This window comes from Galeopterus variegatus, unplaced genomic scaffold (genome assembly GCF_000696425.1).
Source record: "Galeopterus variegatus unplaced genomic scaffold, G_variegatus-3.0.2 Scaffold2334, whole genome shotgun sequence".
Lineage (NCBI taxonomy): Eukaryota > Metazoa > Chordata > Mammalia > Dermoptera > Cynocephalidae > Galeopterus > Galeopterus variegatus.
In genome coordinates, this window is record NW_007728445.1 from 93,275 (window position 1) to 108,235 (window position 14,961).

Here is a 14,961-nt window from a genome sequence, read left to right on the forward strand (position 1 = left end):
ATGTTTACTGGTCATTTAGCTCCTTCCTTCCTTCCTTCCTTCCAAGTAACTGTTCTACTCTTTTACATATTTTTCTATTTTTTGGTGTTTTTCTTATTGATTTGTGGGAGTTCTTTATTTAAATTCTAGTCTTTTATCACAAGTATGTGTTGCAAATATCTTCTCCCAATCTGTGGATTAATTTTTTTTAACTCTTTTTATAGTGTCTTTTTGAAACTCTTTTTGATGAACAAAATTGTTAAGATATATTAGTTGTATTTATCAGTTCTATGCTTTTGATTTTGTTTTGTTTTGGTTTGGGTCTTGTTTAAGAAGTCTTTTCCTATCCCCATGGTTAAAGAGAAATCCCCTGTATTCTCTTTGGAAAACTTTATGGTTTTGCCTTTCACACTTGGGTCTTTAAAGCCTGATTTTTTTGTTGTTGCTGTTGAGGTGAAATTCACATAACACAAAATTAATCATAAGATGCACAATTTATTGGCATTTAATACATTCACAATTCACCACCCCTCTCTAGTTCCAAAACATTTCCATCACACCAAAAGGAGACCCTGTGCCCCTTAAACAGTCACTCCCCATTCTTCTCTCCCCCTACCTCTGAGAGACATATGGATTTACTTGTTCTGGGCATTTAACATAATGGAATCATGCAGTGTTTGAGCTTTTGTGTCTGGTTTCTTTCACTTATCATGTTTTTGAAGTTCACCTATGTTGTAGCATGTCAGTTCTTCATTTCGTTTGGTAGCTGGAAAATATTTCTCTGCACAAATATAGCACAGTTGTTTATCCTTTCATCAATCAATGAAGACTTGGGTTGTTTCCACTTTTTGGCTACTATGAAAAATGTTGCTGTGAATGTTCATGTACGTTTTACTTCCTTTCGTATGGACATATGTTTTCAGTTCTTTTGGGTCATGTAGTAACTCTATGTTTAACTTTCTGAGGAGCTGTCTAACTGTTTTTCCAAAGCTGCTGCACCATTTTATATTCCCACAAGCCATGTATGAAAGTTCCAGTCTCTCCACAACCTCACCAGCACTTATTTTCCTTTTCTTTCTTTTTAAAAAGTTATTGCCAGCCTACAGGGTGTGAAGTGGTATCTCATTATGGTTTTCATATGAATTTCCCTAACGATGAATGATGTTGAACATTTTTTCATGTGTTTATTGGCTATTTGTATATTGTTTTTGGAGAAATGTCTGTTCAGATCTTTTGCCCATTTTTATATTAGATTATCTGGTTTTTATTGTTGAATTGTAAGAATTGTTTAAATATTCTAGATATAAGTACCATATCAGAGATACGATTTGCAAATATTTTCTCCCATGCTGAGACTTGTGTTTTGACTTTCTGATGTGTGCTTTGAAGCTCAAAAACTTTTAATTCTGATGAAGTCCAATTTATCTGTTTTTGTCTTTGGTTGCTTGTGCTTTTAGTGTCACGTCTAACAAACCATTGCCTAATCCAAGGTCATGAAGTCCTAAACCTCTGTTATTTTCTAAGAGTTTTATGGTTTTAGCTTTTACATTTAGGTCTATCATACATTTTGAGTTAATTTTTTATATTATGTGATGTAGGGATCCAGCTTTATTTTTTTTTTATGTGGATACCCAGTTGTCCCAGCACCATTCGTTGAAAAGACCCATTGAATGGTCTTGACACCCTTGTTGAAAATCAATTGACCATAAATGTAAGGGTTTATTTCTGAGCTCTCAGTTCTATTTCATTGGTCTATATGTCTACATTTATGCCAGTACCATGCTATTTTGATTAGTGTAGCTTTATGGTAAGTTTTGAAATTGGGAAGTGTGAATCCTCCAACATTATTATCTTTCAAGATTATTTTGGCTATTTGGGTCCCTTGCACTTCTGTATGAAATCTAAGATATGCATAAGTCTTCTGATCCATGAACACAAGATGTCTTTCAATCTATTTAGTTCTCCCAAAATTTCTTCCAACAGTGTTTTGTAGTTTTCAGTGTACAAATCTTGTATCTTCTTGGCTAAATTTATTCCAAAATATTTTATTCTTTTTGATACTGTTGTAAATGGAATTATTTTCTTAACTTCATTTTTGGATTGTTCATTGCTTGTGGTATAGAAATACAACTGATTTTTTGCATTAAGATTTTTCTATCTTGTGACTTTCCTGAATTTGTTTATTAGCTCCGATAACTTTCAATGGATTCCTAAGGATATATAAAGTTATGTCATCTGTGAATGAAGATAGTTTTATTTCTTTCTTTCTAATTTTGATGCCTCTTTATCTTTTTCTTGCCTAATTGCCCCAGCTATAACCTGCAGCACAATGTTGATTAGAAGTGGTGAGAGTAGAACTCTTTGCCTTGTTCATAATCTTAGAAGGAAAGCATTCAATGTTTTACCATGAAGTATGATGTTAGGTGTGGGTTTTTGTGGTTGGCCTTTATCAGGTCAAGGAATTTCCCTTCTATTACTAGTTTGTTTAATGTTTTTAATTATGACAGTCTCTTGGAATTTGCCAAATGCTTTTTATGTGTTTGTTGGGATATCATGTGGTTTTGGCCCATTATTCTATTAATATTGTCTATTATATTGATTGATTTTTGTATGTTAAGCCAATCTTGCATTCCTGAGATAAATCACACTTGATCATGGTGTATAATCCTTTTATATGTTGCTGGATTTCGTTTGTTGGGGATTTTTGCTTATGTATTTATAAGGATCTGTAGCTTTCTTTTGATGTCATTGTCTGACTTTATTTGTTGTTTTGTTTGTTTGTTTTGGCAGCTGGCCAGTGTGGGGATCCAAACCCTTGACCCCGGTGTTATCAGCACCATGCCTGACTTTAGTGGAGATATTACTTGCCTCATGGAATGAGTTATGAAGTGTCCTCTCCATCGCCTCCTCTCCTATTTAGTATAGTTATATTCATCAAATTAGCTATTAGGTTAGTATTTTAATCTAATCTATAGATTTAAAAACCTTTCTATATATCCAGTTGTATTATCAGCAAATTACAGAAGCCTTGTTTCTTCTTTTTCAGTACTTATATCTTTTATTTCTTTTCTAGGACTTCCAATATTGTGTTGAATAGAAGTGGTGATAGTTGGCCTCTTTGTCTTATTCTTGATCTGAGAGGCTTTGGTTTCAATATTTTATCATTAACTGCGTTGTTTGTTATAGGGTTTTTTTTTAAGTTGCCTTCTATCAGATTAAGAAGGTCTCTTATATTCATAGTTTGCTAGAAAGTTTTAACCATGAATAGATTTTGAATTTTATCAAATGGTTTTGCTGCATCTTTTGAGATGCTCATTTGATTTTTCTCCTTTGATATGTTATTGTAGTGAATTATACTGATTAGGTTTTTAAAAAATATTAAACCAACTTTCTACTCAATTCAGTTAAATGTATTTTTTTCATGTCTTGAGGGATCTTCTTTATTGACATTAGTTTAGGGTGTTTTTGTATCAATGTTTATAAGTGAGAATTGCCTGTAATTTTTCTTTCTTCTTATGAACTCATTTATTTTTTATATTCAAACCTTATAAAATAAGTTGGGAAGTATTTTCTCTTTTCCTAGTATCTAGGACACTTTGACTAATACTGGTGTTATTTTTTCCTTGAAGATTTGGTAGAACTCACTGGTGAAGCCACTTGAGACTGAAGTTTTTTTTATAAGAAGATTGTTGACTATTGCTTCAAAATTTTTAATGGTTTATTAACATACTGTTCAGGTTCTCTATTTCTTTTTGAGCCAGTTTAGGTAAGTTTTTTCTTTCTAGAAATTTGTTAATTTTGTCTACATTTTCATATTAATTGTCATAAAGTTGTCAATAATATCCTCTTGTCACATCTATTAAATCGATGCAACATTTGTCATAATATCCCCTTTTTCATCCCAGATATTGTTTGTCAATTCTCTCTCTTTCTCTTTTGATAACTGTTGCCAGAAATTTGTCGATTTTTTTTTTTTTTTTTTTTTTTTTTTTTTTCTTTTTAAACAGTATATTGTTGGATTTAGTTTTTTAAATTGTTTGAAAATTTAAAAACTTGCTGCAGAATTTTTTCTCACTCTGGTCTCCACTAAAACTTGGCACTGATGGATTCAGTAGCACTCCAAGATGTGGTAGCAAGGGTGGGGATGGGTCTCCAGCTGCCCAGGTAAGGTTATTATAGGTTCTTAAAGCAAGGGATGGTTAGTCTTTTCAGACACAGGAGGGCAGGCTGCTTTTCCTGGCAGGTAAGGCTCACATTGAATCAGGGGTTTAAGGTTCACCTTCATTTGAGTCCACCAAGATTTTCCTATTCCAAGTCACACGTTTCATTCCTTTCTAGCCAACACCTTAAATTCCACACGAGACTTGATGAGGCTGTGAATTCAATTTACACTGTAATCTTGCAAGCCACGCTATTAAATTTTATGTCTGATTTTTAGCGAGGTCAGCACTTGTATCTACAAGAAGTAAGAGATTCTTTTACTCTAGAGACTTTCTCTTCACTCTAGAAACTTTCTGATTCTCTGACTTAAGCTTCGCATTTAGAGAGCTGATCTTGTCATTTTCGGTCTATGAGCGCTCCCATGCACTAGGAACAGCCACGGTCTATTTTTCCTTTTCTGGTCTGTGCTTTTTCCCTCCTGCTTAGGAAATCCTGTGTACCCACCATCATGAAGATATTTTCATATAGTTTCTTTTTAAAGCTTTATTGTTTTACGTTTCACATTTAGTTCTACAATCCATATGGAATTCATTTTTGTGGAGGGGTTGTGATTCATTTTTTTTTTTTTGTCTTTTTCGTGACCGGTAAGGGGCAACCCTTGGCTTGGTGTCACCCGCACCGTGCTCAGCCAATGAGCACACCGGCCAGTCCTATATAGGATCTGAACCCTCAGCGGGAGCGTCGCTGTGCTCCAAGCACCGCACTCTACCAAGTGCGCCATGGGGCCGGCCCATGATTCATTTTTTTCTCACATGTATATCAAGTTGACCCAGCACCATTTACTGAAAAAATCATTCTTTCTGTATATGTGAGATTCTGTTCCAGGACTCTCCTTTTTGTTTCATTGGTCTATTTGTCTGTCCTTATCCAATACCACAGTCTCTTAATTACTGTAGCATATAATGAGGCTGTTATAGAGCAAGTCCTCCAACTTTGTTGTTGATTTCTTTAGCCCTTCACATTGCTTTATACATTTTTTCAGTTTACACATATACACACACACCTGCTGAGACTTTACTTAGGATTGTATTGAACCTATACATTAGTTTGGGGAGAACCGACATCTTTACAATCCATCAATTGGTATGTCCTTCCATTCATTAGGTCTTCTTTAATTTTTTTTCTTTCTCTTTTTCTTTGAGGCAGCTGACCAGTAGGAGGATCCGAACCCTTGACCTTGGTATTATAGCACTGTGCCCTAACCAACTGAGCTCATCAGCCAGCTCCTTTATTTAATTTCTGTCACTAGTGTTTTGTAATTTTCATTGTAATGGTCTTGCACATCTTTTGGTAGACTTATTCCTTAGTTGTTTTATGTTTCTTGACACTATTATAAACAGTGTCGTTTTTTACATATTCTTTTTCTCTTTGTGATATTTAAAAAATATTGTTGAATTTTGCATATTCACCATCTCTAGTCACCTTGCTAAATTCACTTGTTAATTCTAATAGTTTGTCCATAGATTCCTTTGCATTTTCTACATATACAATCACATTGTGTGCAAGATAGTTATAATTTAATTTCTTTCTTTACAATTCTTATACCTTTCATTTGTTGGTTGTTTTGCTTTACTGGACTGGCTAGGACCTCCAGCACAATGTTTTTTTTTTTTTCCTTTTTGTCTTTTTTCGTGACCGGCCACGGATTGCAACCCTCAGTGTCGCGCCCGTACCGGACCAGGACCGGCCACGGGATCACAACCCTCGGTGTTGCGCCCGCACCTCGCTCAGCCAGTGAGCGGCTGGTCTGTATGTGGGATCCGAACCCTTGGCGGGAGCGCCGCCGCGCTTCCCAAGCGGCGCACTGTAGCAGTGCGCCACCGGGCCGGCCCTAACAATGTTGAATAGCAGTGGTCACAGCAGGCCTGCATCCTTGTCTTGTTCCTAATTGGGGAGAGAAGGCTTCAGTATACACTTTTTTCAGCAATTTTTCCATAATAGTAGAATTGGTCCTTAAAATCTAAGCTAATGTGTTTGCATCTTGCCACAGTTCCTTTTTAGGGTTTATGGTGAGAATAAAATGGAATTAAATGCAAAATGCCCAGAATAAGGCTGGCCATGTAGTAGAGAGGTAGTTACCAAATTGTCATTAAGTAGTTCTTTTTGTACATTTTGAATGATTTTACTTCAAAGATTGCTTGATTGACTTGAGCCCCAAGCCCCATGTCCTTTGCTATTCCAGCTAAGGGAAGACTTGTTCAAGGTAGGTCTGATATCTGTATTTTGCAGCAGTTACTGCAGAGTTTATTTTAGCAGCCTATCCCCAGCTGTTACTAGGGGTCACGTAAAAATAGTCTCATTTCCCAGTTTTATTAAAATTCCCTAGCATAGGAATGTTTTATGGCCCCATCAGTTCTCCAATCATAATCACCTCATCTCTGAGGCTTCCTCTAGAATGGGAGCTGGGTAAGCAACAGAAACATTTCCAAGTTGTATATATTGTTTCAAATCTTCAGAGCCAAGGGAGAGAAGAGAAAACAGGATCCAGAGGTGAAACCTACAGGTTGAATTTATGAGGAATTTAGTGACGTTCAGGAAAAGGGCTGTGTTTTTCTTTCCAGTGCTGTTCTGAAGCCAGGATAGAGCCTGTGACGGGAGCTTTGAGGACAGTTACCAGGTGTTGTCAAAATTAATTTTGCCATCCCTGGTGTACAGAGCCCTTTCCTCTCTACCAGCAGAGGTACGTTAGACACCACCTTCTCGTGAAGGAGAGGGGAGGGTGTCCTAGAAGAGAACCCTGTCGTCCCCCACCCCGCAGCTTCCTCTTGTCCTGCTGGCTGCTCTTCCAGGCATGCCTGATCTGGGAGATGAGGGGCCAGGATTCCTGCCCTGTGGTGCTCGGGGGTTTCATGCTGGGCAGATGAGGGGGCCAGCTAGAACGAGCTTCGAGGGAGAGTGAAGCTCAATGCTCCCTCTGTGACCACCTCCGTGGAGAGGCGACATTGATGTTCAGTCACTGTCACTAGCACAGCGGCATGTTCTACACTTCCTGCCCCTTCCCAATTCAAATATCAAAGACAGACATTTCATCACAAGTCTGGGCCTGTTGACTCAACTGTGTTTTTCCGTTAGGATGCCTGCCAGTGTTGTTTCAGGTTCTCCCCTAGTTGTGTTATCTTCTGAAAATGTTGGAAAGTGTTCGTTTTGCTTATGGGTCTGGGGCCCCATGTATTAGCAAATGTTTTGGGACAAAGCAGGTCCATGAATGTGTCCTCTAAATGGGAACACGACCCCCCGAGGGTGTCCTCAGGATGAAACATGCCAAGTTCCCCAGGTGTGTCCTTGGGATGGAACACACCAACATCCCAAGTATATCCTTGGGACAGAACGCGCCAAGGTCCCTTAATGTGTTCCTGGGATTGGACACACCAAGGTCCGCTAATGTGTTCTTGGGATGGGACATGCCAAAGTCCCCAGGTGTTTCTTTGGAATGAAGTACAGCAGCCTTCCCAGGTCCCAGTTACCCAGACCCTCCTTCATTCCTGTGCTGGGTTGTTTTTCTGCTTCTCCACCAGACAGCAGTAAATAAGGGGGGATCAGGGAGATCCATTTTTGCTAACTTTCTCTCTAGGAACCGATAGACATTTATGTAGAGAAGAATTAGAAATACACATAAAATAAAAATTGTAGGTTCTTGATGAAGTTTACCGAGTACCCTGTGGGTTTCCACTTTTTCCCTGTAAGGAATTGCTGTAGATGGTCAGGGCCTCTGGGGAGGAGGAGTACTCTGACAGTGGTTCCTCTACCTGGCTGCTCTGTTCCAAAACCTTCCCGACAGCTTTCACGAAGTACACATTCCAGGGCATTGCTCAGACCTACAGAATCAGAGCCTCCAATCCCACTGGACTCAGTCACGCTGGAGCAGGAAAATTCCTGGTGATCCTTGAAGAAAATGAGGAAGTTGGGGCCAAAGCTGACCTTGCTCAGATCAGTCAGCACGCCTCGTTCTCTCGTGGGGATGGGTGATAAAAGAAGTGCACATATTTGGTCTGCCCAGCCTTGGGGTGTGTCTCCTTCACCCCATGGCAAGGTCTGACATTTTCAGTTAAGGTGAATAACTTTCCATCTAAAATTGCTATTATAAAAGGTTTTGGCTCTTCATGATGTATTTCTCACTGAATCTCCTTCATGTTGGTGAAATCCCCTGACTGGTGGTGTAGGGGCCCCTGGAGTGACCTTGTTCTTGGTAAAGACGCCAGCTGTGTAAGACCCCAAAACAAGTCAGCACCTTACATTGCAGATCCCTTGATCTCGCCTTCCTCAGTAACATGACGTCAGCTCTGAGACCTTGAACACTTGCGCTGTGTCCAGCGACAGTGCCACACAATGTGTTTGAAGGTTTCTGGGACCAACTTTGTGAGTGATGCTGCCCCAGATGCCCACCTCCTGTCACCCTTGACCCAAAAGCTAAATAGGAACGTTCTGTTCAGTTTGGGGATCTTCCCTGGTTCTGCACAGCCCTGAGACGCACGGGTGGTGGCAGAGTTGTCATTGGTGCAGATGCAAACAGGGAGTGATAGCATCTCTTGCTTTAAGAATTGGGAAGCCACAGAGCCCCTTCCCTCAGGCCATCCTGCCCCTGACTCATCCTGGGTACAGGTGCCGTGGGGGGGTGGGTCTCATCTCCTGCAGTCTCCAAGTCACAGAGTCATATGCAAGTGAGAGGCCTTTAAAACATTCTATGATTTTTACTTCAAGAAAAGGTTTTAAAAATACAGAAAAGTGTAAAGAATCAGTTACGTTTAACTGACACCTCCCAAAGTTGACAGGCAAAGATTTTCTTATCATATTTGTTTAGAATTTTTAAAAATAAAATGATATAAAGTTACTATAGTACATGTTAATATCTGTTATATATAACATTACATATCTATATTCTATTACATATAGCACAGTGTGTTAAATTATATAAAGTTGAAATCCTTTTTCCCACTATCCCCAGACTATTTCCTCCCCATCTGTGGAGAGGGAACAGCCATAGCATGAATTTACCGTGTGCCTTTTCTGTTTTAAAAAATAGCTTTGTGTGTGCATATTTGCAAACCATGAGCAATAACTGGTGTTTCAGGTGATCTTTTAAAAACTCTAAACCAGCGGTGTCGTGCCATGTCATTATTCTGCAGCTTGCATTTTCTCCTTCACGTTCACCCACCGTCCGGCTCCCGTTTTCCTCTGCAGGCATCATCCTGTGGGTGAATTCGTCCCTGGGAAGGGCCCTGTAGGTGGGTTCGGTGCTTTGCTAGTGGGAGCAGTGCTCAGGGGTGTCCTGGGATGGGGTGCACACATGTGTGCATGTGTGTAAGTGCATGCATGCATCAGGGTCCTCTTGGTGGCCCCCGGGAGGGAACTGAGGAAGAGAGAGGTGCAGTCAGATTGCCAGTCACACTGGTGGTACTGGCCGTGCTGGTGTTGACAGTGGACACTGTTGCTGCTGCTGCTGCTGTGCTTCACCCCCTTGTCTACACTCGCTTGGAAGCTCAACGTGCCTGCAGGCTTGGAAACGGTGACAGCTGCTGCTGCCCAGAGCAGAGGCCTCACCCTCTGGCTCCTGGCCATAGGCCACAGTCCTGGTCTTTCAGCACTCTCTCAGGGCCCATCCAGACCAAGGAAGGAGACCTGGGAGTTGGACCTACACCTCGGCATCCATTCTGATGTGCAGGCAGGTTGGGAACCACAGCTCTAGATGGTGGGCAGATCAGAGACCCTGCCCTGGGGCCCAGGGTGTGGTCAGATGAGACGAGGGTGGGGAGTCGGGGGTGTGAGACCCCCCAAGGGAGTGGGGTCCAGTCAGCTGTGAGCTCGCCTGGGGGGCTGCAGCCCCAGGGGACAGTGGCCTGGAGCATCCTGTGCCAACAGCAGTTGCTGGGCCCTCTGGGAGCCCCTGGGAATCTAGGGAGAGGCTGCCCTTCTCCAGCCCTGTTGTTGCCCTGTAGCCCCAGGACTTCTGAGGTGCATCCTCTCCTGCAATTTGGGGGCTGGAACATCATTTTGGACTTTTTTTTTTCCTTCTTGCCCATGGTTGTGCAGTGAGGCTTGCCGTTCTTGGGACTGCGTGGGGTGGGGTGGGGGGGGCGACCCCACCTGCTGGGCACCTGCTGACCACCAGGCTGGGCTTATCTGGGCAGGGCTCTGCAGCAGGCAGGAGCATCTGGCGGGAGCAGCCTTGCAGCCTGCAGCCTTGCACTGCAGTGGGCTGGCCTCCCTCCCACAGCCCCAGCCCCCTGCGGGCTGCGGATGCGCAGCCTACCTTCTGGAAGGGCAGGGCTCAGCTGCCAGCTCCGGTAAGGCGCGCCCCCTCACCCAGCTCACTGGCCTCCTTTCCTCTGGCTTTTGTCTGGTTCTGTTTAGAATGGCTGGAGGAAAGGATACCACAGACGGGAACAGATCTTAACCCAAAAGGCTGTGTGTGGAGGGGACTCAGCAGAGAGCTTAAAAAGCAGGAGCTGGGTCAGCTGGGGAGCATGGATCGGGGTTTCCTGGGTTCCATCCATCTGTTTGTGCTTGTCAGCTTTCCCAGAAGCATTAGTTTAGACAGAGCTTCCTCCATTTCCAAGTACGAGATTTTAAAGTCTTTTACGAGGTGTGTGTTATTTCTGGGTTGTGTGGTCATGTATTTGTGTTTCTGCGTGCATGTGTTTGTATGTGTGTATACGTGGGTGTGCGTGTGCATGTGTTTATGTTTGTGTGCCTGTGTGTTTGTGTGTATGCATGTGTTTGTGTGCATGTGTATTTGCATGTTTGTGTTTGTGTGTGCACACATGAGTGTGCATGTGTTTGTGAGTGTGGGCATGTGTATGTGCATGTTGTGTGTGTGCATGTGTGTGTCCGTGTGCATGCCTGCTTTGGGCTAGTGGTGTCCAAGGCAGCCTCGGGAAGGAGACAGCCATGCTGTCACAGAAGCAGACCAGTGGCAGCTCTGTGGGCTGGGGTGATGTGGCACATTGACCACTTCTTCCTTGTAAAGTGGGGGGAGGACGATGACTGGTGTTCTGTCTCATCTAATCAAAGCACCCACTCCCGCCCCCACCCTCACACTCGGGGAAGTTCTGCCTGGTGCACAAGAGGGCTTGGAGGACAGGAAGGTGGATAGAATGTGGAGGCATGGTGAGCCTGCAGAGGCCAGTACTGTGGTGGGGAAAAGCACTCAGTGGGTTTGACACCCCAAAGGCCCTGGTGCTGGATGGTTGGGCAGGCTGAGGTGTGTCATTGTCTCCTGTAGGGTACGTGTAGTCCCCTCTGAGCCTCAGGATGTGGACAGCAGGCTGCTTGCTCTGTGACTGCCCTGGGGACTGCTTTTCTGGGGATGCACACAGGTGGTGTCAAGGTGCTGCCCAGCCTTTCAAGGGGCATGGCCAGTGGGCAGAGTCCTTGAGCCTCCCCCAGACCTGCTTTGATAGAACAGTGACAGGTGTTAGGAGATTTGAGTTTAGGAGGACCTGGGAGTGGGCTCGATTAGACTTGTTTACTCTGCATTGCTTCCGTTTCAGGGATAAACGCTCAAGCCCGGAGGCTGCAGCGGAGCCGTGCGAAAGGAACCCCAGCCCCGGCCCTGGGGGTTGCTCAGAGCACCCCTCCACCCCGGCTGCGCCGCACAGTCAGTGAGACCAGCCTGAGCCCGGCTGGCACCCTGCCCGACGCCACCCAGGACCCCGAGGAACCTGGCCAGGACGCCATGCGCTACTCTCTGTACCAGTCCCCACACCTGCTGCTCCTGCAGGGCTACAGCCAGCAGCACGTGAGCCACCACCTCCTCTCCTACCACCCGCCCGCCTGGGCATGCTGCCCGCAGGGACGAGCAGAACCACGGGCCTCTTCTTGCTTTGAGCTGAGTCAGCTGTGAGCTTCCGTGGCTGCAGCCCCGTCAGGCTGTGATGAGGCTGTGGAAAGGGGTGGGTGGAACATGTGCTGGGCCTGGCCTGCGTCCTCTGTATCCAGGTGACAGCAGGTGACAGCAGGGGAGAGGGCTCCTCTCTCACTGGTCCCAGAGTGGATCTTCCCTTGGCACCAGGCCCCCTTTGTGGAGAACTCTCTACCCCTTTCCAGATTTTTTCTCGGGCCACTTCTTGCCCTGGCTTTGGGGAGGGTACAGGCAGGTGACCAGAGCCAGTCTGCTTCCTTCTCAGGTGACGGTGGGTGCTGAGCCACTGCTTGGTGACTACATTCTCTGAGGAGGCACAGAAAAAAGGCTGCACTGCCCTCCATCCCCACCCCCAGAGCCATTTCTCACTGCCCTGCCAGAAGCACCTTGGCCACAAGGATCTAGCCCAAGTGGTCGGCTGTTCCCATCACTTGCTCCTCCTGCCTGGTGTCCTCCTGTCTCTCAGTTCCTTTCCCGCTCCATTTCCATGAACGCTTTACCATGTTAGGGCTCCTGGTGCTCAAGTCTTAGGAGAATCTTCCCTCGCTGAGCTGGACGGCAGGGAGCCCCATGCTTCCGCAGCTCTGTGTGAATGGCCTGCGGGGAGCCGGGCCACCCTGGGCCCATGTCTGTAAAGCCAGCATCTGTTTCCAGGCCAGCCCTTACCTGGCCTCTCCCATCTCAAAGCTGGGTTGCTCCTGGGTCTCTCGTGTGCCATGGAGGCTCCCCCAGGACAGGTTGGGGCAGCAAGGGAGGGTTACTGAGGGCATTGATGACTCTGGTGTGGGGGTGGCCCAGGACTAAAGAGGCCCTAAGGACAGTAGTCCCAACTATACAGCTTAAATGACCAGAGACTGGGACACCTTTTTTTCCTTTTCTTTTTTCTTCCTCTGCTCAAGTTGCCTGAGGTGGTGTCCTACCCCTAAGTCATGTGTCTGCATTTCAGGACAGCTTGGTGTATGTGCTCAATCGGGAGCGGCACACGGTGGGCCAGCGGACCCCGTCCAGCAAGCCCAGCATCAGCCTCTCGGCGCCCGATATCCTGCCCTTGCACTGCACCATCCGCCGGCACCCGCCCCCGCCCCCGGGCAGCAGCCAGGCCGGCGGGATGCTGGTGCTGGAGCCCATCCCCGGGGCGCCTGTGTCGGTCAACTTCTCCGAGGTGGGGCGGAGGACGGTGGTGCTGCACCATGGGGACCTGCTTTCCCTGGGCCTCTACTACCTGCTGCTGTTCAAGGACCCTGCGCAGGCCCAGCTGCTGCCCACCCAGGCCCTGGCTCATCTCCGCTCCATGCCACAGAGCTGCAGGCTGTGCGGCGCTGAGCTCAGGGCCCAAGGCATCGCTTCTGCCTCATCAGCTGTTCTGCCCCAGCGGAGGCAGTTGCACCTCGAGTTTGAGTCCGACCTGGAGGATATGCTGCTACAAAGGATCATGACACTGATCGAGCCCGGGGGCGATGACCACAAGCTGACCCCTGCCTTCCTCCTCTGCCTCTGCATCCAGCACTCGGCCACCCACTTCGAGCCAGGCACATTTGGACAGCTCCTGCTCAAGATAGCCAAGATGATCCGTGAGACAGTCTGGGTCAGTTGTGCTGGGGTGGTGCATCGGTGTCCAGAGTGTCCTCAGGCTGTGGGAGGAGCTGGGTTGGGAGCTGCCCCTGCGGGGCTGCAAGGCTGAGCACAGGGAGGCTCTCCCTTCCTGTCCACACTCCCAGCCCAGCGCTAACCAGCAGCAGCCTCATGCTGCAGGGCATCAGCTGCAGCGCTTGGCCTTGTGGGGGTCGGGCTGGTTTGGAGACAGCAGTCACCTCCTGTGTTCTTGGCTTTTCTGCCTCTCCGTGATCCAGCCGGGACCAGCACCTGGGAATGAAGTGCCCCAGAGCCTGGGCACTGGTAGGCCGAGGTGACATCAAGGGCTCTCACAGGCCTCTGCCTAGGAGCCCCGGAAGTCTCCCACAGGGCTGGGTGCCCCCTGCTTTCCACCAAGGGCAGATTGAGCTGCTGCCCACTTGAGCTGTCCCCCACTGCGAGCCCCTTGTCAGCTTGGTCATGGAGGTGCAGGGCCGGTCAGCTTTTGTACATTCGCAAACTTTCCTCCAGGCCACGGTCTCTCAACTGGGACCCTATGGATATTGCGGCCAGGAGAATTCCTTGCTGTGGGGCCTGACTTGTACACTGTAGGGTATATGGCAGAATCCTTTGCCTCTACTCACTAGAGCTGGTAATAACCACCCCTCCCCACCACATATACACCTTGGCCCATGGGTCCAGGCATTGCCCAAGGTCCCCTGGGGGCCAAGGTGACCCTGATGGGCAGCCCACCCTTGGAAGATTAACTTGGAGTTGCTAACACCTGTTGGGAGTGCTGCCTGGGTGCACCCCACAGTTGCAGCCTCCCTGCCACGGCTCCTGCCCCATAGTGACTCGACTCCCAGGAACCCAAAGGACGGCTTGTGGTTACTCAGTGTGGTTCAGAGACCCTCACTAATCTTGGCTATGCTTATCCTGGGCGTATGTGGGAAATGGAAACCATTTGGCTGTGTAGAATCCTGATCGATTTCTCATGTTAAAATCCACATTTAAAACATTTGAAACTCTTTAAAAGCAAAAGCCTGCACAGGCTGTCCCATCCAAAGGTTTGCACAAACCATCCGTATGCGTTGTAGGTGCTGTGCCTGCGTGGGTCCCCAGTGAGGAATTTGATATGAGTGCCACTACAGTGTGACCACTCAGCCTCCATGCAGTCGTGTGCACGAGCCAGGTGAAGTCCATGTAGTGTGGAAACTGTCTGCATTGTGGCCAGCCATGACCAAGAGTTACCCACTGGTTAGAAGTTATGAATTTTCACATGATCATCAACATTTCCTAAGTTTGCTCAGTGCCAGGCACTTGGCCGGTTT

At 46.3% G+C, this 14,961-nt stretch overlaps 1 protein-coding gene across 1 annotated transcript in view; it reads left to right on the forward strand.

The window, feature by feature from the left end:
* The window catches only part of RADIL (Ras association and DIL domains), an 87,306-nt gene that overhangs the window by 43,745 nt on the left and 28,600 nt on the right, over positions 1-14,961 (forward strand). The window contains exons 2-3 of the mRNA XM_008581362.1: positions 11,688-11,935; positions 13,005-13,643. Coding sequence (XP_008579584.1) covers positions 11,688-11,935; positions 13,005-13,643 — 887 coding nt within the window. The remainder of the gene's footprint in view (positions 1-11,687; positions 11,936-13,004; positions 13,644-14,961) is intronic.